This window comes from Acinonyx jubatus, chromosome B3, assembly GCF_027475565.1.
Source record: "Acinonyx jubatus isolate Ajub_Pintada_27869175 chromosome B3, VMU_Ajub_asm_v1.0, whole genome shotgun sequence".
Taxonomy (NCBI): Eukaryota; Metazoa; Chordata; class Mammalia; order Carnivora; family Felidae; genus Acinonyx; species Acinonyx jubatus.
Window position 1 is genome coordinate 51,839,820 of NC_069386.1, and position 25,582 is coordinate 51,865,401.

At 42.4% G+C, this 25,582-nt stretch overlaps 1 protein-coding gene across 1 annotated transcript in view; it reads right to left on the reverse strand.

Annotated features, from left to right (window-relative positions):
- The window catches only part of GLDN (gliomedin), a 63,130-nt gene that overhangs the window by 22,409 nt on the left and 15,139 nt on the right, over positions 1–25,582 (reverse strand). The window contains exons 2-3 of the mRNA XM_027067246.2: positions 8,507–8,558; positions 264–281 (exon numbers count right to left, since the gene is read on the reverse strand). Of these exons, the coding sequence (XP_026923047.1) occupies positions 264–281; positions 8,507–8,558 (70 nt within the window). The remainder of the gene's footprint in view (positions 1–263; positions 282–8,506; positions 8,559–25,582) is intronic.

Sequence of the window (25,582 nt, forward strand, 5' to 3'; positions counted from 1 at the left end):
TTCTCTTGCCTCTTCCCTTCATTTTCCACTTGTGCTGCCACCACCTGATGCAGTGACAGATGGGGAATGGTAATGGCAGGTTCTCAAGTGGGAGCAGACAGGAGAGCTGGTAATTTGGGTAGAAAGAAGGAGGGGGACACATTCATAGTCAAGGCCGACTCCAGATTCTACCTCCCTTCCAACCTCAGTCCCTTCTGAGGGGTCCTGGGGAACTAGTCCCCCCACATCCTCCCCATGACGTAGGAAAATCCATGGGTTCTTACCTGGTGGGCCAGGTGGTCCTACAACAGAAAAAGAAATTTAGATGATAAAGCATGGGTAGAAGAAAGTGCAGTCAGCACCACAACCCCAAAATCAAAGAGCACCTTCCCTCTCTTAACAAGTACTAATCAGGGGCGCCTGGGTGGCTCAGTCGGTTAAGCGTCTGACTTCAGCTCAGGTCATGATCTCACGGTCCGTGAGTTCAAGCCCTGCGTCGGGCTCTGTGCTGACTGCTCAGAGCCTGGAGCCTGTTTCAGATTCTGTGTCTCCCTCTCTCTCACCCTCCCCCATTCATGCTCTGTCTCTCTCTGTCTCAAAAATAAATAAACGTTAAAAAAATTTAAAACAAAACAAACAAACAAAAAAACAAGTACTAATCATCTACTGGCCCTAAGCAACCACTCCACGCCTTTTATTTAGAACTTGGTATAGGGGTGCCTAGGTGGCTCCATCGGTTAAGCATCCAGCTTGGTTTTGGCTCTGGTCATGATCTCATGGTTTCATGAGTTCGAGCCCTGCACTGGGCTCTGTGCTGATGGTACGGAACCTGCTTGGGATTTCTCTCTCTCCCTCTCTCTGCCCCTCCCCAACTCACCCTGTCTCTGTTTCTCTCAAAACAAATAAACTTAGAACCCAGCATATTTGCCCAAAAGATCCTTAAAAGCAATTCAGCATTTGCTGATAAAAACCACTTCTGCTTAAGTTTCAATGGACCAAGAATAATTTCTGAGTGGGCCTCACCACAGATTCATAAATCAGTCATCTCTCAAGCAACCAACTTAATTAAATGAGGTTTGGTAGCAACACAGAAGGGCACTAGTGCAGCCTGGCACAGGTAAGTGTCAGCAAATGGTCATGTTGTCATTGCAGGGCTGAGATCTGGCTGTTACAAGAAAGCAGTTCCAAGAGCTCTCACCCAGCCAGCTTGTCTCCTCCAGGCCCCCCAAGGGTGATTGAGAGCAGAAGCTGGTTCTCAGGTCTCTTTCTGTTACATGAAATAGCCTGAGAACAACTGAGTGCCCAGATCAGGTAACAAACCCCTTGCTTAACGTGTAATTACCCTAGGACCTAAGGGGCTCAGATGAACCATTTACACATAATCTAACCAAACAAATAGGAGAGTCTTATTGTCAATTATTTTATTTAAGCACTCAGACAAGCTGGTGAGCTTATGCCATGAGCAGTTGAGGTCTTTTTTTTCTCCAGAACACATACAGTGAATACCCTTATTGAAGTGGAAAGGTCTTTCTATAAATCAAAGTCCGTGACTTTGCAGAAGACCACCATTTACTAAGCACTTACTGTGTGCGCTAAAATCAACCAAGAAGCAGAAATCTTGGTCCCTATGTCTGCTGTGTTTACAATCCAGCTGGGAAAGGCAGACACTTTGAAATCACAATGAAATATGAGTGAGGGAGTTTCAGAGAAGGAACCCCTCAAAGGAGTACTGAGCAGCCTGGACACGTGGTGATCTGAGGCCTCCAGAGACAGTGAGCCTTGAGCTGTGACACTGAAGAAACAATGGGCATGACATGGCCATGGGGGTGAGGGCTGGGCATCCCATGTAGGGGGCCAGCAAGAGCAAAGGCACAGGGGTGGGAACTTGAATGATGCAGGGTGAGAGAAAGGAGGAAGATAGGCCAACCCACCATGTGTAGAGATGAGGCTGAGTAAGTACTTGGTGGGGTGGATGTAGGGCAGCAGCATTTGAATGCCAAGCAGAAAGGTATAGGTGCTATCTGCAAGGCAATGGGGAGCTATGGTAGATCTTAAGTGGTGAATGATGCAGTGAAATCAGTGTGTTTTTGAGCTCCTCTCTGTAGATGGAAGTTGAGTATAACTAGGGAACAAGATGAGAGAGAAAGAGAGGTGGGGTGGGGAGAAAATACCCAGAGGATCTTTGTAGTTAAAATTAGGGGCAAGGTTGTGGACAAACGCAGTTGGTAACTGTAGAGCTGTATAGAAAACTAAAAATTCAAGAGATTTTTCAGAATAATGAGCAGGGCTCCATGTCTGATTGGGTAGGAAGCAAATGAGAAGGGACTCTCAGATGACTGGAAGCCTAGGATATTGATGGAAAGAGGTTATTTGATAGACATGAGGGCTCTTGGAAGGGTAAGTGTTGAATGCATGCTTTCAATACACACTGTCCTACTTGGGGCAAAAATGATTTGCTGAAAATGGCACCATATTTTCTAGGGTCAGTGTAGCCTGTGGCTACATGACTTTACCACCAGCTGACACATCATGTATACACACATAAGGGGGGGTGATGTGAACAGTTGACAGATGTCAGAAGAAACCAATCATCATTCCTGACCATAGATGGAGCCAAATTCAGAGGTGCAGATTGGTAGAAAAAAGGTAAACAATCAATAATTGACTGTATATTGTAGGTTTCAAGAGTTCTCAGGACAGTCCAATAACAATTTCTATGTAGCAGTAGTAGTGGAGAGAGGTCCTGCCTAGAGCTGTATGTTTAGGACACTTCTGTCATGACTAAGAGTGTCAGTGTGGTGAAATGTTTAGATTAGGGTTTCCTGATATTGACCTGAAGTTCCTTGACACCTATGGCTACAGTTCTTAGTCATTTGAGTCCATAGAATCGCCTAAAATGCCTGTTACAATGCAGATACCCAGACCCTAGCTGGAGATTCTATTTCAGTTTGGATTTAGAGTGAGGCCCAGGAGCACACAGTTTTACCAAGCACTACATGCAGGTGATTGGGAAGCAGATGGTCCGGGGTACTCCAGACCTGAGGGGAAACTTTTCTGGGAAAACAATCAGTCACTATCAATGAACCCTTAAAGGGGTCCCTGACCTCAGAAAGGTTGAGAGTTATTAGTATGGAGGCAAGATTAAAATGTCCAAGCCACATTTGGGGATGGAAAGAGAGGTGAAAGCACACCACATCTGGAGGAAGGCAGGTGAGAGACAAGGTATCAGGAAAGAGAGTGAAACTGAAGATGTGGAGGGAATCCAGGAAGTCCTGAGCCCTGAAATTAATGGAGAAGAGAATTTCAGAAGAAAGAGGATGACAAATACTTCCAAAGAGCTCAGAAGCATAGCTATAGCGATGGTAAGCCTCTATCTCAGTCCCTTCTCAGGATGTCAACAGAGCTGACCAAGGGCCCCTTGTACCTGGAGGAAGCTCTAAATATGTGTTATTATAATGATGTCAAACATCAAATATGTGCCAACTGGGCCTTTAGAAAACTATTTTGCAGGACGTTTTCTCACCTCTTGACTCTTCTCTTCTTGAATAACAGAACCCCTGAAAATACACGTAGACAGCCAAGTTCATGTTAGCACGGTATGCAGGGCTGGTCCCATGGGATAATGGAGCATGTCTGGGGACTTGGAGCCTTGGTTCATATGTGGTCCTGTCTCCCACCACCTTCCTGTTGCCCACTGCCTCTGGCCTCCCTAGGACAATTTTTCTCTGTTGCCTGCTCCTGTTTTTCTGTTTCTATTCTTGCTTCTGATGTGTCTGCCCCGCTCCCTGCCCAGTCAGTGATGGCTGCCACCTTCCACACTAGTGGGGGCCCAAGGGTGAGTGTGAAGGCTAGGATTGGACATGTGCCCTGCATACCTTAGTCACAGAGTGGGGTCTCCTGTGCTTCTGAGGGCCTGTTCTTGTGCTGTGAGCATCCCACCCTGAAGAGTATAACACTAAATAGCAAATAAAAAGCCCCCATAGCAGGTGGAGAGGGAAACCATAGAAAAAAGAAGGAAGCCCTTTTCCTGCTTTTTTGAACAAGGGGGCCTGCATTTTCACTTTGCACTGGGCCCTGCCAATGCTACAGCTGGCTCTGACTGCCCCAACCGACATTCCTAGCCAGAATCGATTAGAAGTGGGTAGATGCTATAGCTGAGCCACTTAGAGTTTTTGCCTCCTTGACATCTGAGATTGACCCATGATGCCCCTAGTTATGTAAATGAGAGGTCTGTGGATAGCCAAGCAAGGTAAAACAATGCCTGTCTGCAGAGAGATAATCTGAGAAATGAGGTGGTGACTGATGTTGACATGACAGAACCACAAGATGGCAGCACTGGGATTCTGGAGTCACCAGAACCAACTTGGAGCACCCTGGACTTTGCGGCAGAAAAAAGCCTCTTTAGCTGTGTTATGCCACTGAGATTTTATGATTTAATTGTTACCAGAGCGTGGCTTAGCCTATCTTGATAAATACATCTCTCTATCTTTACAATAACTGGAAACCCCTTGCCTTTTTTCTTTTCTCAAATAAGCTCTGGCGGGTTTCTGGTACTAGGGAACAGAAGAATCTCAGACAGGAAATACAGATACAACAGTTATGAGGAATGAGTAATAAAGAAGCACTTCCTGTCTTTAAGGGTGGGCACTGGCCTGCTGTGGCTCACACTACAGGCTTCTGGAAGGCCTGTCCATGGGGCTCCTCTCACCATGGCCATTCCAAATCACAGGGAAAGGTTTTACTAGCTTCCCCCTTCACACTGAGATGGTTGCCAGTTTCAAGGCACCTGCTTAGCACAGCAATGACCACAGGGGACGTAGCTACACATTTCCCAAAGTCTTGCCAATTGAGGAAAACAAAGAAGCCCTCAAATAAAAAATCCAGATAGGAATATTTCAGAAAATGAGGTCTGGTTCTGCTGCTTTAGAAAGAGCTAGTAAAAGAAACAGCTTCATAAGCCTGATACAGTCAGGCCTGGTGCCTGTGAGGTCTGTGGTCCTGATTCTTTCCCTCTCTTGCTCCCATCAGGGACTTCCCAGGGCTTGGGATTCATGCCAACCACAGCTTCAGGGCCAGACAGGAGCTCTGGCCAGAGGGAGTGTGACTCCCCTTTTCCTTGGGAGCTAGGAATCCTTGGCTATCCTTTAGCAATGGCCTGAGAGGGCCTAAGCTCTCACATGTGGAGCTGGGATCTACCAACTATAATAGACAATAGGCTAGTTGCTCAGTGAGGCCAGCTGAGTGAGAACCTGACCAGCTACACTAGCTGTTTCTGAGAACAGCCTGTCGATCAGTTTACCAAATGTTGCAGTGGCCACAGCTTTGAGGCCTCAGTACCCTCCCTATGTGTACAGCCTCTGCAGCTGTCCCTGCCACCGATTATTGGGCCAGTCCCAGGATGCTTAACTTGGAAAGGCATCTTTCTTCACGTGTTCCCACTAAACAGCAGCTTTGGTCTCGTCCCATTTATTTGGTGCATTTCAACTTTGAACTGTGGCATGGCAACCTTAAAAAATTAGAGTAGGGATGGAAAATGGGTTTGATTTCAAGTGCTAATTCTAATCAATTAGTACAGCTCTCTGGAACACCAGGAAAGAATTACATGAGGCCATGCTCAGTGGCGACTGTGATCCATTTTTAATGTCTGCCTGGGTGCAGGATGAGTAGTGACTAGTGCCATCACTGGGTTTGGAGTCACTTGGCTATAAGGAGAACAGGCACTGTGGATGTGAAGCACCTCAGCCCTAATAAGCAGTTCAGTAATGTGATAGTTCAGAGATTTTCCAGCAAGCCCATATGCAGAGTCCACTGGAAGTGAAGAATAACCCAAGAATCTGCCTTCTTCAGGACACCTGCTATTCCAGCAGATATGCTTCTGAGGTCCTAAGGAACTCTGGGCTTATGGTCAGGATGCATCAAGAAAAGCATGCTGTTTACTCAAAAAGCACAAACTTGGCACTAGTAAAAACACCTAGCTACTTTACCTAGTGAATTGCCCTCACTTTGCCTGAGAGGTTACAGATGGTACACATCTGTCCTTGTCCCCATAACAACGGCAGCTGCATCCAGAAAAAGGAGCAGGGATGGGGTTTCACAGTCACAACTGGAATAGCCTCAAGTCATAGCTCCTGCTTTTTCAAAGATGAGTCCAGTGTAAAGCTAGACCTTGTTCTCAGGCCTCAGGCCCCAAGCCTGGAGTCGGCTCTAGGAGCCCCTCCTGCCAGCATCTTCTTGGGGCTCTGGACCAAGGCTCTCTGCCCTTCCCCCTGTAGTTGCCAATTCGATTCTGGGTCCTGTCACCTTCCTGCCTCGAGTCCAGACAGCTTGGTCTCTCCCAAGGTACCACCTCACTCCACAACTTGTACTTTTCACACCTAAGTTTTAATTGAAGAGCTTTCTATGTAAAGGGGGACCCAATTTCCAGCTGGCATGAAAGGAGAAGGTGCTGGCTTCTGAAAAGATTTTGAGGTACTGAAGAATAACCTCCTCCACCCATTTCCAGCACATATTTGATCCCCTCCCCCAGTCTTCTCTAAGTGGTCTCAACAGCTCCACCTGCATTCACTGAAAAGCCTGGCTCTCCTTCTATCACGTCTATAATAAATATCAAAAAGGAAGAGGCTTTTCCTGTGCCTCTCAACAGGGCTTTTGTGCCTGTAATTCCATCCATCTGAGCATTTTTCTAGCGCTCATTACTGTCACACGGGGGAACTCTGAAAAGGACTTCCAAAGATGGGAGAAAGGTGCTTAAGACACAAGAGTTTCAGAATGAAGGACCACGCTGTTCTGAAGATATTTAATTTTCTGTGAGGGCTGAAATGTGACTTGAGTAATTCAATTAGCATTTCCCAAGAAGCCACAGGATTACAGCTTTTCTCTCTAACATCAAACTAAGCAAACAAGAGTCAGATTTGGGTAAGTGTCTTTCTTACCAGCCCACCAACCCTGATTTAAGCATTTACAGAAATGATAGGTTTAGTCATTCAACAAACTCCCATTGCGCTCCTAATGCATGGTATGTACCAAGAAGTTCTGGGGAGAATACTGCAGTACTGGACGAGGTTTCTTAGAACTGGATGCACACTGCAGGGGTTCTTTTTTTTTTTTTAAGTTTATTTATTTATTTAGAAAGAGAGAGAGTGCACAGGATAGCGGCAGGGGTGGGGGGAGGGGTAGGTGGGCTCAATCTCACAAACTGTGGGATCATGACCTGAGCTGAAATCAAGAGTCAGATGCTTAACCCAATAAGCCACCCAGGCACAAGGAAACTGCAGGGTTTCTTAACCTCCAGCAGTGCTGCCTGGTCAACAGGGGCCTCCCCAGAGCCTGAGGCCATAGGCAAAGGCTCAACAAAAGCTTCACCTGGCTTCAAAGTCTTGTGGTTATGTTTCAAAGTTCACGACCATAAAATACTCTTAAATACAGAGAACATACTGAGGGTTGCTGGAGGGGGGTGACGGGCATTAAAGGGGTGACAGGCATTAAGGAGGACGTCATATGTAAGATATATGACATGGGTGTCATATGTAAGAGATAAATCACTGGGTTCTACTCCTGAAGCCAAGACTACACGGTATGTCAACTAACTTGAATTAAAAAAAAAAAAGAAAAAAGAAAAAATGTATATGGCTCACAAGAGCTCTGCATTTACTTCATATTATATTTTTAATGCAAAAATAATTTCCCCATTTCCTCAGAATGGAGGAGAGAGGTAGTCAATGCTGTGTCTGAAATCAGGCTCTGTAGGCCCATTCTTGGGCCTGGACAGAGCCTCCCTCTGCCTGGGGTGCAACACATTGGGTGAATGTTCTGGGGTCTGTGTTCTTCCTTTTCCCAAGCTTCTAAACACAGAAGGCAGGCACCCCTCCCCTCAGGCAAGAGGCAGGACTCTGTTAGACTCAGGTGTACACGAACATATCCATAGCACTCTCCTCCTCCCCTGCCCAACCCATCAGCCACTCTGTGTCCCTTGGCTTGATGTGCCTCGGGGTTGATTTCCCTCCCTCCTGTTTCTTTGTCCTTGATTCATCAAGTGGAGGGGACCTGTGTATGACATAACTTCCTGTCTCACCTAGCACACAGTAGGCCCCACACACAGAGCACTCTTCATCAAAAGTGTTCTGATTTATCAGTAGTTTGCTTCTAGAACTTTCCATTTATGCCATACATATGATGTAAGGAAAGAATTACTTCTGCTAAGGTCTCTTTCCTTCCGTTCTTTTCTCTTTTAAAAATTAATGTGAATAAGGAAAACATCTATGGCCCCAGTTCAAGGTACCACACGTTTCTAATTACCCAAGACCCAGTTATTTTCCATGGCTATATTTCTATGGCAGTACCAAAAAATGTTCTTTTTCATAATTATATTACAATTGATTTTCAGTTCATTAAAAACATCTGGTAAAAGTAAACCAACATGTGTTTTTATCACCCGCAGCGTTCCCAGGTGTTCATTCTGCTCTGGCCCTTTGGCTACCACACGTGTTTGTGGCGTGAGCCACTCCTGCTCAGTTCCAGGCTGGCCTACCTGTCAGGCAGATGCCCTTGGTGCTGTTACATAGATCCACCATCACTCGGATCTGCAAAGAGAGAGGATGATTAATAGCAGCACAGAAGACAGTGGACCCCGAACTTGCCCTTTATCCAGGCAAGAAGCAAGCAATGAGAAAGATTCACAAAGTAACCTCAGGAGGATATTCAAAAGTCTGAGGAAAAGTTAACGTAGAACTGAAAAGGAAACTCTTAAATGATCTCAAGATATGTGATGACAGAAGCTCATCTGTCAATATTGTCAACTGATCTCCTTGACTTCTATCCTCTGAGAAGACAAAGGATGGCGAAGGAATTGCTCAATCCAATTTTCAAGGTTGTATTGAGCCAGCCCTCCAGCATTTGAAGGGCCCAATCTGTGTGTGGGTTGAGTAAAGAGGGCAGGCTTTGTGGTTGGGAGTGTGCACTTACTAGCTGGGTGAGCGCAGACATGGTACTTAGCCTCTGGACACTTGGGTTTTCTCTGGAAATGTAACTACTCTGAGCACTTGTCTTGAGTTCTGCCCCTGGCACGTGGATGCTGCCCAGATGATAGTAATTTTCATGTCACATGGATACTGTCCACTCGTCACTGGATGGCCCATCTGTGATAGGTGGTCACTGCAGCATGGTATTAGCCTGGTATCTGATTTCCCCACACCAGCTTTGCGGTCCCTTCCCCAATCCACTCTCCATGCTGTGCCCAGTGAGTGTCACAAAAAAACAAATCTGACTGGGTCAGCCCTGATTCACATACTGTTGTGATTCTTTGCTGCTCTAAAGATAGAACAAAGCTCCCCCTTCTCTGAATTCATCTCATACCACTCCCCTTTCCCTGTCTGTCTCCCAGCTATACTTTGCCTCAGTTTGCTCATCTATAACATGGAGATAGAAATAGTGATTATTTCTTAGGACTGTTGTGAAGAGTAAGTGAAATCATTATATGTGAAGTTCTTGGAGCAATGCCTAGCATGTAGGAAGCACACACAAACATGTTTTCCATTTGGTGGAGGCAGCAGAGACTATAGATAGGAGCAAGGATTCTGAAGTCAACCTGCCTATATTTGAATCATGGCTTTGCCATTCACAAGCATTGTGATCTTGAGGAAGTTATTTAACCTCTCCGTGCTTCAGTGTTCTTATCTGTAAATGGAGCTAATAGCACCTACCTTATAGCATGGTTATATGGATTAAATGAGCAAATACATGCAACACATTTAGAACAGGGCCTGACACATGGTAATCACACTCTATTTATGCTACTGTTTTAATAGTTCCTTAAATATGCCAAGAATGACATAGTTTATTAATTTACCATCCAATTGTTTTCAATTTACAGACTCAGTAATTTTTAGACCCAAATTAATGTGACATTTCAAAACTGTGGAGAGAAAACTTATTACTTAAGAAGTGAATTTGAGACAGCTGGATAGACATCTGGGATAGATATATGGGGGATAAACAAAAAGTTTAATCCTTACTTCACTCATTACACTAAATAAGTTCATTAAATGATATTGATAAAATATTTAGAAGTGAAAAACAAATTCATAAAAGTACTGGAAGAAAACTTGGGGAAAAAAATTATAATGGCATTGGAGTAGGAAAGATTTTTCCAAGAAAGAAATGACCCCCATACTATATATATAGGAAGGATGTATAAATTTGACTGTCTAGTAATTTAAAATTTCTGCAAGAGGTAAAATACTACAAGTGATAACAAATGAGAAACATAGACCTTGAACAATAATTGCAAAGGGCTAGTATATAAAGAGCTGTTACAAAGCAATACAGAACAAGAAACCAAAAGGAAAATGAGCAATGGACCCACACAGGAAGTTCAGAGAAAAAAACCAAGAGTGCTCATTTTCATTTATAGTTAAAGAAATAAATTCAAACGATGAAATGCTATTTTCCACCTCTTAAATTTGTTAATAAAAAGACTAGCAGAGCACATTATCATGGGAGTGTCAGGAAAGCAGAACTCTCTTTTTTCCCCCAAATTTTATTTAAATTCTAGTTGGTTAACATACACTGCAATATTGGCTTCAGGAATAGAATTCAGCGATTCATCACTTACATACAACACCTAATGCTCATCACAAGTGACCTCCTTACTACACATCCCCCATCTAGCCCATCACTCACCCACCTCCCTCCATCAACCCTCAGTTTGTTCTCTATCTGAGTCTCGGTTTGTTTCCATCTCTTCTCTTTTTGCCCTCCTTCCCATATGTTCATCTGTTTTGTTTCTTAAATTCCACATATGAGTGAAATCATATGGTATTTGTCTTCCTCTGACTGACTTATTTTGCTTAGCATAATACATTCTAGTTCTGTCCACATCATTGTAAGTGGAAAGATTTCATTCTTTTTTGATGGCTGAGTATATATACACATACACCACACCTTCTTTGCCCATTCATCGGTCGATGGACATTTGGGCTCTTTCTATAGTTTGGCTATTGTTGATATGCATGAAAGCAGCACTCTCTTATTCTGTTGATCAAGTGTAAAGGCATGCTATCTCTTTGGAGGGCATTTTGACAGTAACTACTAAAATTTAAATGGGTCTACTTTCTGCACTTTGGGATTCATTCTTCAGATATATACACACAAGGAGATAGAAGTACAAAGATGGTTGCTGTAGAAATGTGAGCAAGAACAAAAGCAACCCAAATATTTATCAGAGGGGTCTGGCTAAATAAAGTGTAGCATACCCACAAAATGAAATACTGTGAAAAAGAATGAATTTAAATCTGTAAGAATGATATTGAAACATCTCCAAGATAAATGAAAAATGCAAAGTATAGAGCAGCATGTGTAACATACTTTAATTTATGTAAAAAATTGTTGTGCATGCAAATGTTTCCATATGCTTCTCTCTTGCTTCTTTCAAGACTCTGTTTTTGGCTTTCTCAAATATTTATGGAAAGAAACCTAAAAAGCCTCAAGTGAGGATGAATGGAGGGCTAGGGCAGGAGGAAGCTGTACTAAGCATGATACACCCTTTTGCTTCATTGGAAATTTTCACTGATTATGCTTTCAATTAAACTCTTGTTAAAAAGAATTATTTTTAAAGATTTTTATTTTTAAGTAATCTTTACACCCAATGTGGGGCTTGAACCTACAACCCCAAGATCAAGAGTTGCATGCTCTACTGACTGAGCCAGCCAGATGTGTCTAGAAAAACATGTTTTGATTTGAGGGGAAAAACTGTTTTGACTTCTACCTAGGTTTATTCCATTTGCTAGGAGATCCAGACTAAAACTCATGCTGTATTTACTTCTTGTCAAGTATGTCAACAGGTATCTACTGACAGCTTTAGAAATTTATTGTGAAATGTACATATCACAAATACACCGATGTGTACAATTTCAAGATGAATAATAAAACAAACATATATATCCGACCCCCCAGGTAAAGAACTGGAGGTGCTTCTCCCCATAATGCTCCAGCCCCACCAACTCTCTGACACAAGGTATACTGTGCAATATGCCTCTCCCTCTTATACAAGTAACAACATAGAAGCTTAGAGAGGTGACATCATTTACTCAAGGTTCCATCACTTGTAGTGGAAGAGCTGGACTCAACTCCAGCCTTCCTGTTTCCAGGTCTGCTGTGCTTTCTATTATGGCTCTGATGACTATCTCAACCCAACCACACAGAAGAAATTTTGACTTACCATTTTAGTCATTTTCATAAATGAATGTAATCAGCTTCACTATGGACAAAATTTATTATCTTTAAAAATGTATAATTGCCCATTGAGAGAACAAAATGTTTCATTTGTTGCCTGGGGGATCACGGCTGAAGGAGTCATTTGAAACAACAGAAGCATCAATAGGGAAAATTAGCCTTTATCTTTCATATACTCACTGTCAAAGACAGTGAAGAAAGAGTTTTCATTTCCTGCCCTTTTGGCTCCATTTATATGCTAAATGTCAATTTAGATATTTACCAGTAAATTGTGTTAATCTTCACACAAGAATATTCTTTTAACAGACTTGGGCTATTTAAGATTGTATCACGGTGAAACATATGGTATGAAAAGTTATGGCCACAAGAAAGTCAAAAACATTTTTTCCTGATGATAATGATTAAGAATTTGGAACAAAATAAGAGAATTCAAAATTGGTTGTCACATAATCTAGATTGTCAAATTAAAGAATCACATTTGGCATAGAGAGCTTTTTAAATCTTAATTTAGGACTTGAGAATGGCAAAGCTGGAAGAGGCCTTACAGCTCATTGTCCTGAGGGGTGTCAGGCACAATCCATCTATGAGGTGGCCCTGCTCCCTCCCCAAGTCCATCTTCTACCACTTTCCCCCTGTCACTCTGCTCCAGTCACATTGGCCATCATCACTCGTCTTGTCTGTGCCTCTAGGCTGTGCTCACATCTTCACTGAAACCTCAGCTCAAATGTCACCCCTTTAGGAACACTTTCCCTGACTCTCCAGCTGAAAATAGCCCCAGTGGCCACTCTCCATCACCTCACCTGGCTCTTTGTCTCTGTAATGCTCATTGTTATCTAATATTATGTTACTTATGTCTGCATTTATTACTTGCTCCTGAGTGGAAGCATTTTGAGAGAATTTGCTGTTTTGTTTCTATCCCCTATGCATAAAACAGTGTCTGTTCCCAGACCTAGAACTTCTCTGGGGTGATAGAGTTCAAGGAGGAAAGTATGTCAGTGGTCTCCATGGGAGAGCTTACCTTGACAGAAAGGTGACAATAAATTGTTAACCTGGGTTTATGATGTGAGAATCTGATGGTATTAGGAAGAGGGTGGGTGAGGTGCAGAAACAGCTCCACAGCAGTGGTGGGAAGTTCCTCCCAACCCACAGATGCCATTTGGGGGACACACTGTATGGGAAAAAAATGGCTGTCACCCTGAGTCATAAAGAATGGTACCTCTGAGAGCTCAGGCTTAGTGCACCCTTGGTCAACGGGTCACCGAGGTGGAATCATCTCCCCAGAAGAAACACCATGGCTCGTCAGGTCATCTCCCCAGTGAGAAGATCAAGACAGTAATGGACAGGGACATATCACATTGTATGGGGACTTATTCTTAGTGGTGACAACATGTGGTACTGATGAGAGAAAAGACAGTCAAAATGGATCCTACTACTGGCCTAACTAGACCTTCCAGTTTTCTCTCTGGACACAGAACTGGTGTTGCTGGATTAAAAGATCTCATGGGATCTTGAACAATCTATAGGCAAAGAAGAGGCCCCAGGAGAAAAATAATGAATTTCCTGCTAACTTGGCATCAGACAGCAAATGCTGGCTTTAAATTCAACTGAAAAGAGATGGGACATAATTTGGCAGTATCCATTAGAAAGAAAATGCTGTGAATTGGGAATCTCATTTGTAGGAAGAGTATACAAGTGTTAAAAAAACAAAACTCTACCAAGTAAATTTGAAGATCTGATTGTCTTTATTAAACAATTCATGAATTGGGCAGCATCTCTTGAAGCAAGTAGAGGGAAGCTTTGCTAAACAAACAAACAAACAAACAAACAAACAAAGGATTTTAAAGGCAGAGGAAGGGCATTAGAAAAAAGAAGAAAGGAATTTATTAGCACAGAATGCATTGTGTAGGCAAGGTTGCCCTCCTAAGGGGAGCAGAAGGGGTCTATCAGTAAATGTCCTAGTACTGATCAGGGAATTCCATGTTGGCTGGCTAAAGGTTACATTTTTGGGGTCGGGGGGGTGGAGTTCTGGGGTGGGAGGTGAAACTGCTGTTAGGTTAGGTATTAACCTTGGTTTGCTGACTTGGCCTAAGTGATGCTATTTTGGGGCCTGCAGTTGTCTTTTTAACAAATCCCCCCCTTTGCTTGGACTCTCAGCTCAACTGAGAGATGTGATCAAAAGTTAAGGCATTAGCATCACTCTTAGCTACTGCTCTGAAATTCTTGCAGTTTCTGTTGTTCCTTTCTATGGTCCCCATAGGTCATGACGTTTTGGCTTTATCTCTGTCACATTCACAGGTGATAGCTTAAGGCTTACATTCTTTAAGTTGGTCAAACTTTTGGCTCCTTTTTTGACAATCCAGTCTTAAGGAGATCATTTACTTGATGGCTAGTGGCTGTGAACATACATTTAGAGTTTTTGAAAGAATACCAGGGAGATTATTATGATTACTAGAAGCAGGATAATTCCTAATTTTTGGAGTGCATTTTGAAGCCATGGTCCCCAATACCCAAACCAATCAGAATCAAATAAAAAAAAAAGACCCCACTGAAGGAGCACCCTAGTAAGCTAAGTTGTTTCAGAATGGGCTGAGGCCCCAAGAGGGACCTTGGGCCAAGTCCTTGGGTCCTTCATCATGAGGTTTCTTGGTTTTGCTCAAGAAAGAATTCAACAGCAAGCCATTTGGAAGAGGAGACAAAGATTTATTAAGTAGAGAAGTAAGAAAGGAACTACGACAAAGTAGCAGTCTCTCCTCCCAGAGGGGGAAGAGGATCCTCCTTTTCCTGTAATGAAGAACTTTGTAAGTTTTTAAAATTAACTAACCATATAGGGAGGGGCTTACTCTTTAACTTTGGGCTTATCATTTACATGGGGAAGTTAGTTTTTCCATTGTCCTAGGGTTGTGAAATTACCTATAGGGAGCAATTTTGAGAATGTCTAGACTTTGTGGCTTTTACTGCTGGAGGGAGGAGGGTCTTGTGGTCTTCCATGAATCAGATCTCGTGACTTTTTTTTAAGACTTGCTGTCTTTTAAGTTAACGTTCAGCCTAAAACCAAAATGGCTTTACTTTAGTCAACTTGTCGCCTGCATCTCCCTTTCCTCCTGCCTCAAATGTACAGCACATGGTATTGGCCATAGCACAGACACCTCCCTGCTCAGCTAAAAGAGAGCCAAGGGATATCCCGTTATCAAAAACAACTTTGGCCAGAGAATCTAAGGATCTTTGCTGGGCAGTATTGCTTTAGCAGCAGATTCTGCAATAATTTCTAGAATTCAGAAGTTAGCCTTTACATTTATCCCTAACCAGGGGAGTAGGGCAGTCAGAAGATCTCCTAGCCTATTCTAAATTCCAGAGGTTGCCCCCCTTAACAACAGCCTTGGAAATGAAGATGAGGCCATTACCTTTTAGGCCAATACCAGAATAAAGGAAGGGAAAATAAGGAGAAAGGGTTTCATGTTTAGTTAAAGTAAGAAGTCTTGATCTGTCCTCTTGGGTAGAAGCAGTCTATCTGGATTTCAGATACTTCTCTTCCTTGTCAATTTGATTTAAAAGTCTCAAGATTCTGTACAAGTGAAGCCTTTGTGAGCTGTGTGGTGTGCACCCATGATGTGTATTGCTTCTAGTTTTGTAGCAGTGTCAGTGGTCAGGAGCACTCGGTGAGATCCCCTTTCCAGTGGGGCTTGAGGGCTGTCTTTTTCTGATGATGTTTCCAGAACACCCAATCACCAGGCTCTAACTTGTGGCCAGTTTAGATTCTCTGAACTGGATCTCAGAAGAATTTTTTTTTTAAGTTTATTTATTTATTCTGAGAGAGAGGAAAAGAGCACAAGTTGGGGGGCAGAGAGAGAGGGAGAGAGAGAATCCCAAGCAGGCTCTACACAGAGAGCGTGGCTCAATCCCAGGAACTGGACGGTGAGATCAAGACCTAAGCCAAAACCAAGAGTCAGACATTTAACCAACTGAGCCACCCCGGCACCCCTGGGAAGGCTTCTTGAGTTGAGACATTAGACTTACAGTAGCTGGTCATACTAGCATGGGATGACAGGGGAAAGCAGAAGGTTTGTTACTGATCAAATTTTAAGAAGTCTGTAAAGTTTTTGCTAAGGCTCATATGATTTTTCCAGTGAAGTGGGTGCCTCAATCACTGGAGATCACGGAAGGTATAACCCAAGTGGGAAATGTACTTTAACTGTTTCTTCGCTATAGTGAGGGTATCAGTCTTACAACAGGGGAAAGCTTTAGCTCCTCTGGAAAACACACATATAGTCACAAGAACATATTATAACCCATAGTAAGTGGTAGTTGAATGAAGTCCAGCTGCAGGTATTAAAAGGGTTCAGAGGGAGGTCTGAGGTTTCTGGGAATAAAAACAGATTTTTTTCAGGATTATGGACCTGACAAGTCAGAGAGGGCTAGACTGTGCAATTTGATATAAGTCTCCCTATCAATGTCTATTCATAATTTGATTCATCTTAAATGCACTTGGTGGGGGAAGGAATGAAAAAACATTTTTAATTTTTTTAAGTTGCTGAGAGGAACCAAGCCATCTGGGGTTTCCCATAGCCCCAACTGTTCATTTCCTTTACAGCCATTGTTTACCCATCCTAGTTTCTCTGATTTAGGAGCAGACTGTTGCCATATTATTAGGACATCAAGGTGGCAAAAGTCTGGCAATGAGGGGCCATTTTTGCCGAAGCAGAAGAGACTTTATCCACATATACTATGATCTTTATAGCCTGTTGCCAGTGCCTTTGCATGAAAGCCACCCTGATCATATATTAACATTTCTTTCTAAAGATCTCCTTCCCCACAAACTCTCTACAAGTTTATTTTTTACATTTAGATTTTGTCTTACAGTTTTTCTCTTTAAATAATCAGCCCTGCTTTAGGAAATTACTTTCCTTTCCCTCAACAAAAAAATGTATTTTTTGTTACATAAAGGTGCCCCTTTATGGTGCAGTTTTTCAATAAAGCACCAAACGTGTTTACTAACAGACCCAAACTTATCTTTAGTTTCTCTGTAATAAAACAAAAGTAGATAAACCTATGTTCAGTATTTAATGTTTCATTGTTTTATCTTATTTGGAAATGATCTAGATATTCAATGAATTTAACTTAACTCATCACTTAGCTTCAGGTTACCGAAGCCTTCAGGTTACCAAAAAGATTTGGGGAAACTATTTTTAAGTACACATACCATAAAATATAATTGTTGTAAAAAAATATGTATCTATGGGGGCACCTGGGTGGCTCAGTCGGTTAAGTATCCAACTTCAGCTCAGTTCATGATCTCATGGCTCATGGGTTTGAGCCCCATGTCAGGCTCTCCAGCTCAGAGCCTGGAGCCTGCTTCAGATTCTGTGTCTCCTTCTCTCTGTAACCCTCCCCCACTCATGCTCTGTCTCTCTTTCTCTCAAAAAGAAATAAACATTAAAATTTTTTTTAATTTAAAAAATTAAAAAATATGTATTTATAAACTCTTATTTCACTTACATCTAAATTATTTGCTCCCAATAATTACATTTAGATTACCTATGAAAACTTTAGGAGACATCAAAGTCAGCCACTCTCCTACTAAGCTATTGTTTTTTTTTGTTGACAGATCCTGCAAGAGATAGTATGAACTTAACTTGTCCAGTGAAGTCAGACAGAGTAAAAGTTTTAATTTATATTTAATGTTGATAACTCTATAGACATGTTTGTTTTAATTAAATCATCAACCTTAAGCTAGCTTTTATAGAGAATATTTTCCCAGATCATGTGAACTTAAAAAACATTTGGGGGAGCCTGGGTGGCTCAGTCAGTTAATCATCCGACTCTTGATTTCTGCACTCTCAGTGCAGAGCCTGCTTGGGATTCTCTCTCTCTCCCTCTCTCTTTGCCCTTCCACCAGTCATGCTCTCTCTCTCTCTCTCTCATAATAAATAAACATTAAAAAATAAATTAAAATATTTTGGTTAGTTTCTATCTTTCTGAGATAACTAAATAGAGCTCTTTTACAAATTAACTTTAGCAATTCCATCTAAAGATAGAAAAATACCCCGCATTTACAACATATATATGGATGCACATGCAGACAGATGTAAAGGCCTTATAGTTATAAATATTTGTGGAGAAGATTTTTAAGATTCATATTTGTTCCTGGAATTAAATAGGCTGTGCTAGAGTTTGTGCATTTAACCATTTGTATTTTAACCATTTGTATTTTAAAAAGGCTTTGCTCGGGGCACCTGGGTGGCTCAGACAGTTAAGCGTCTGACTTCAGCTCAGGTCATGATCTCATCATGGTTCATGAGTTTGAGCCTTGAATCAGGCTCACTGCTGTCAGCACAGAGCCTGCTCTGGATCCTCTGTCTCCCTCTCTCTGCCCCTCCCCTGCTCATGTGGAGGGTGGGGGAGAGAGAGTGCTCCCTCACTCTCTCTCTCAAAAATAAGAATAAACATTAAAAAAATTTTGCTTCTTGAAAATTTCAAAGACGACTGGATTTTAAATCCCTTTTCTGGGATGAGATTAAGTAACCTTCAGTCTCAGGTAATTGTTTATATTTCAAAGACACGATAAAATGTATACATCAAGGAACAGAGAAAGAATATAAGTTCTCCCAGGAAGGGCTTGGGTTTCCTAAAGCCAATAATCTACAAGACAAACAAGAAAAGTTTTGGATTTGGTAAAGGAATAGGTGAATTTTTAATTGCCTCTAGAGCTAACTTTGGTTTTGTAAAAAATATATAACATTTGGATAATGGCTCTCAATTCCTCCGAGTTAAGCTATAACTTAAATGATATCATAGATTGATTCACCTATGCAACTACATTATTCTTAATTGGTTTCTTTCCTTTTGGGGACATAGTTCCAATTTTGAATATCTCTGGCAGTACTGCATAACTCTCCTGGGTATAACACAAGGGGGTGCAAAGAGTATTGCCTTCCCCAAAGCCAGAACCTCTCTCAAACACAGCCCAAAGAAAGAACCAGCAATCTGCTTGTCCCAGTCAGGAAGAAAGCAAAACCCATTTATGTAAAACAAGACAAGCCAGGAGGCAATAAATATCCTTGGGAAAGAAGGAATCAACAAACAATGGTTTTGGATTTGGAAAGGAAGGCACAGCATATTTTATTTTCCTCTTTTGACAGGGTACTACAGACAGAGATTCAGAAGAGCTGCTTCTGGTAAGAATTTTCACCTCTCACTGACTTATGCCAATGCTTCTCAGGTTCCCTCTGCAGGCTCTGGTATCTACCAGAGTATCCCCTTGGCTGTTGCTGGTTTTTTTGTTTGTTTTTAGAAAGAGAGCACTCAAGTAGGGGAGAGGGGCAGAGAGAGAGAGAGAGAAAGAGGGAGGGAGGGAGGGAGGGAGGGAGAGGAAGAGAGAGAATCTTAAGCAGGCTCCATGCTCAGTGCAGAGCCTGATGCAGGGCTCGATGTCACAACACTGGGATCATGATCTGAGCCAAAATCAAGAGTCAGACGCTTAATGGACTAAGCCACCCAGGTGCCTGCCCTAGGCTGTTTAAAGGAATAATGAGCAGTTTGCAAGAAAACTCCTCAGTTTTGTCATCTTTGGAAGGGGTCGATTTGGGGGCCCTCCTTTGAAGGTAGATATGAGGGTGTCTCTAAGGCCATTAATTTGGCAGCCTTTTGTTTACAGTTGCATAGTTTTTTCATGGTGGAAAAACAATTCAGACACAGGATTAGTAGAACGAGTACTTAGAGGAAATGGGAGCAGTCAGAGTCTCCATCAATAACTAAGACTTCCACTTGATAATTAAAACTGGTATCCCATTCTGTTTAATTTGGGAGACCTCACTTTCAAGTGTACCTCTTAAATGATCTTATCTAATTGGAACATTCCCTACCATGGCCATTATATTTCTAGGCTGCAATTCCTCTGAGAGCTGGTAGCAGTTTCGTAGGACCCTATCAAGTGGAGTTAACCTACATTTCTGTCTGGCCATGTCTAGCCACAATTGGGGTACAACTCACATTTCTGTTTGGCCTTATTTTGGGGCCTGCCACCTGATGGTGACCAAGCCAAGTTCTTTAGGACATAAAATAAGCTTGCATACTTTTATGACTTCCAGGACCAAATTGTAAGATATAAAATAAGCAACTGTGCTAGAAGGTAGAATACTTAACTCTTTAGAATTTAAGGATCCCATTACTAAGTCTTTATTTACACAAAACAGAACAAAACAAACATGAGCACCTGAATGCAGCAGCAGGAACCAAAGGATTTCTCCATCGATTGGCCAAGAGAAGACCGTGTATGCTACCAGCAATTCCCATTGTGGACTAAACCAGCAAACCCCAGTAAATGGGGACTGTGGACTGGACCAGAACTGGCAAGGGACTCCAAATTGGCACTGTGGACTGAACCAAGAGCTAAGGACTGGTGATCTGTTAGAGCCTCCTGTCAGTCTACCCTGACCAGATAACCCTAGACTAGAAAGCCAATTAGATCAGGAGCTCTAAAGCAAAAAAAGCAGAGCTCAAACCAGGAGGGACTCACCAGTGGCCCTCAGAAATGGCAAGAAAGACAGTGAACTCAAAGGGCTTGCAGGGTACCAGGACTGTGTTTCTGGTTGTCCCCAAAATGCCATCAGAAGTCAGCTTTATATCCTACTGCTGCCACCAAATCTGTTAAGAAACAAAATTCAACTGAGTAAATTTGAAGATCTAATTGGCTTTAGTAAATGATTCATGAATCAGGAGCATCCCATCTAGCAAGCAGAGGGGAGCTCTGTTGAGCTAAACAAAAGAAATAAATTCAGAGAGAGGGCATTTAAAAAAAGAAGAATTTATTAGCACGGAATGCAATGTGTAGGCAAGGTTGCCCTCCTAAGGGGAGCAGAAGGGGTCTATCAGTAAATTTCCTAGTATTGGCCAAGAAATTCCATGTTGATTGGCTAAAGGTTACATTCCTTGGAGGGGGTGGTGGGTTGAAAGTGCTGTTAGGTTAAGTGTTCAGTCTCGGTTTGCTGACGTGGCCTAAGTGATGCCATTTTGGGGCCTGCAGTTTTCTTTTTAACAGAAGGGTATCCTGGACAAGAATGTTCATGGCAACATCGTGATGGCAAAAGCACTGGAACAACCTAAATGTTCATCAGTAGGGCAGTTGTTAAACAGATGAAAACTAATGAGGTAAAATGATATACACTCATCTGATAGAGGGCCTTAGCATACTGCTAAGCAAGGTGCATTTGCAGCCACAACAGACAATACAGCTTTCTGGTTAAAAAGGGATATTTAGGGGTGCCTGGATGGCTCAGCTGGTTAAGCATTCGACTTTGGCTCAGGTCATGATCTCATGGTTTGTAAGAGTTCAAGCCCCACACCAGGCTTACTGTCATCAGCGTGGAGCCTGCTTCAGATCCTCTGTTCCCCTTCTCTCTCTGCTTCTTCCCTGCTCATGCTTTCTCTCTCTCTCAAAGGAAATAAATAAACATTTTTTTAAAAAGGATATCTTAGACATGTCTGGATAAGCACAAAAAAAAGTTGGGAGTGTCATGAGATTCTTTTTTCTCCTGGTGACTGAGATGAAGGCAATAAGAAAGATTTTCACTTCATAGTATATACAGTTTTAAAAGATATTTCTTTAAAAGATTGTCACTTTGTTAGGTTTTTAGTAATTTAGAGGGAGAGATGTGAGCATGCAAACATCATGTGAACTCAAAAGATGGATCTAATGGCCCAGCTTTCCCTGGAACCCAAATATCATGCCTTCACAATTACTCCCATCACTTGGAATAACTCAGACAGACCCCTGTTGCTTCTAGACAAATGACCATAGAATGAACTAGAACAGTTGTCTAGTCCAGTGATTTTCAAAGTGTTCATTAGTCATAAGATTTTTCTTTTTCCCACATAAATTGCCAAACCCCAAAATATAAAACAAACAAAAATGGAGCTACTCTGGGTGAACTAGGGTGATGTTGGCCTTATTTATCTGTAAAATGAGAGGTTTGGACTAGACATGATTTCAAACTCTGCTCCAACCAGAGGATGGGGGAGAGGAGGTAGGGAGGGACACCCAGAGACCTAGAGTCAGAGGGAAGAGAGGGAAGAGAAAGCTGAGGACCAGAGAGAACAAGTGGAGTATCTGGCCCAGTTTCACTCAGCTGGCTTCCAGAGCTGAGTGTTATTTTCTCCCACAACTACCTTTTCATACTGCTGAGCCTTTGCAAAAGGAACTGTCAATTCCACTCAAAATGCAAATTTTTGCTTTCGTTTAGTTTTAATATGAATAGGGCATTAGATTTTCACTAGTTGAAGATACATCAATCTTAAGAAATCTTTTCTGTGCAAAAGTGAAAGGTTTAATGAAAAGTATGTCTTGTCAGCACAAGTATTGCTAAATGCAGCAAGTCCCCACTGTTCATCTGAACACAAAACTGTGTGGTGGTTGGCTGGCTACCCTCTTGACCTACCTTCTTCACACCTTCTACTCTCAGGACTGATTCATGAAAAAGAGAGCAAACCTGCCCATCCACACCAGTTTGTTCTGGTTTGAGCACTGCATAAACAATGTGTGCTGCTGAGGCTTCTCTGTAGCTCCCCCAGTACAGGCTCTAGTTTGCTAGCTAAAACACTGTTCAAATTCCAAGTTACCTTTCAGATCTGACCTATTCTGTAACTTAAATTCCATTTTTCTTAGACAAATGAATACTCGTTATGACTCTCTGCAATTATGCAAATTGCTGTTATTATGCACATACAAATGATCCTTCAGAAACAGCTCCTGAGAGCTGATAATCAGCCTACCATTGACTGTAGAGATAGGGCTGTGAATGTAGTGGTCCAGCTGCTGGAGCTAGACCACAGGTGTTGGAGGAATCCCTCATGCAGGCCAAAGCTGGGGTAAGTCACCCTGGACTCAGCCCTGTGAAAGACGAGAATTCACACTGGGGCCAAGACATGGTATGACAATCTGCAATTCCCAATGGGAAGATGGACTTTGCCTTTTATGGGGGTGAAATTCTTGAGTATGACCTTGTTCCTGCAGGCCTGCAGGAGGATCAGCCAAAGGTCCAGGCATTTGTCAGCTCAGATGATCACTCAGGTGAGTGATCCTGTCAGTTTATCCTGACTGGAATCCTGAGGGTCCAACAAAACCCTGCCCAGGTCTTACCCCAAAGACCTCCGTTCCCACTGACTGTTCCCGGTTTGAGCCCAGCAGCATTACCATATGGCTGGTTGTTGGCACACTTTTTCATGTGTTGCTCTGGCTTCTCAACCAGATGGTTCTTATTGGTAGGGACTGTTTCATCCTTTTTCTGTATGCCCCGTTCACTCCTTAGTTCTCTTTCCCAGCATTAGAATGGCATTAGGCACAAAGTAAGTACTCGATAAACACTTCATAATTGGTTACTCAATTAGGAGGAGAATATACTCCTCAAACAATTATATTATTCCTTTCCAACCAGCAGTAACATTGTTTTATGAGAAATGAACATCTAGCATGTGGTTACCTATCTCTCTTTGTGACTGCTTGTTTAAGATAACTTTATTTTGGAAGACATGCCACTAATGCCTAGAAACAGGAGCATGGAGCTGCCAGGATTATCCTAGACAAAATCCCTGAGACATCACTGTCCCTTTCCTGTCCGTATCAACATCACTACAAAACCAGAAATAATAGATATTCCCCCTGGTATGCAGGGGAATAACCTAGACCTTTAATGCTGTCTTGAGTAGAGGCACCTGCATGAGCTCTGCACCCAGCTGGTTAGGGCTGGGTCAGCTAGGCAGAGATGGGGATGCTGACATGAAAACGAGTCTCAAACATCAATGAAAATCCAATGCCATGGGGAACCATGCCATTCACCAACAACTCTTGCTTTACCAAGTGGATTAGGATGGGTATGGAGGCCAGTCTGCCCTCCAAGGAGCAGTGCTTGGACTACTTCTCCCTCAGGCATTTATTTTGCAGAGCTATAGAACTGCTGGAGACAGTACAGCCTCCTGCCACCTTCCTTCTTACCCTGCCTTAGTCACTGCCCGGATTCTAACAAAATGCTAAACAAATAATTAAAGAGTGTTGGTTCAGAGGCCACCCACAAGCCTTGGCCAGCCCTCTGGCACGCAGTCACAGAAGCAGCTGGGGTTGGGCTCAGGACTCACTGACAATCCCAGTTGGAAGAGATGGTTCCAGCAAACATCCTCATCCAGTGTCTCCAGCAAAATTGCTTTCAGCTGGGATCAGGGCCTCAGGACATTTATTAACACTGAGAACATATGAAAATGTGCAGTGCAAGTCCCTGAAGGAGCATTTCCTCCCCCAAGTGTGCTTCAAGGCCTTCTTCAGGCTCTGACCTCAGGTCAAACAGTGGTGGCAGATATCTGTTGTTTCTTGTTGATTGCACAGGACTTAGTACAAGTGCCCCAGACTCTTGACAAAATAGGACTCATGACAATACTTACCCTAGGAAGCATCTGGGAGGAGTAATAAAGTCATGATAAAGACAACTTTATATGTTTGTATTGGTGTTTTATAAAGATATCATTTCATGATTTGAACATAAACGGGCTGGTTCTGATTTTTGAAAAATCATTAATTCATACTATTTAATAAAAGTATTTGACTAAAGTCTAGTTGCTATCTTTAAAATGGAAAACAGAGTAGGATTTATAGAAATAGCCAGACATAAATTGATAAGCTCCCTAACCCATTAAACAGAAGTTGCTATTGGTCATTATGACCCCCTTCTTTAGCCTTTCCCTTCTCCCACCAGGTGCCTCTCAGGCACCAACAAGCCCCAGGTTCTCAGTCTTGTCCTGTGGGCAGTTCAAGCAGCTGCATCTCAGGAATGGCCAGACCTTTTGGTTTTCCTTATGTTGATAGGCTGGGTCAGAGTTTTTGGCAATAAGGAGCCCTCCTCTCATGAATGGGCTTACCCAACTGCAGAAACAGAAACTTGGGCCACTCTCTCAGAAACACATTCTCCCAGTATCTCCTGTGCTCACATCTTTCTTCCATCAGGTGCAAACACAGTCAATGTGACATTGAATCTATCTGAGACAATTCTCCCCCCAACCCCAAAATTCAAAAGAAAGAAAGAAAAAGTAGCATTTTAAGTCAAGTTACTAATCTCAAATCCTTGCTCTTACTTTAAGAAGTTGTTTTGTAGTGAATTGCCTATTTTCAAATCCAGCAATCTATTAACTAATTCTCGCCAATTGTTTCTTAAAGGAGAAAGAAAGGTTCCTTTTATCTCTGTATAGTTAAAACACATGCAAATGTGTTGGAACAGCTTTCAAATGAAATTATATGTAACTATGAGTAAATAGAGGTGATGATTTGATCTTAAGATCTTAAGATAGGGAAGAACATTCTAAGCATAAAAGAAAAAGAAGAACCCATAAATGAAAGGCT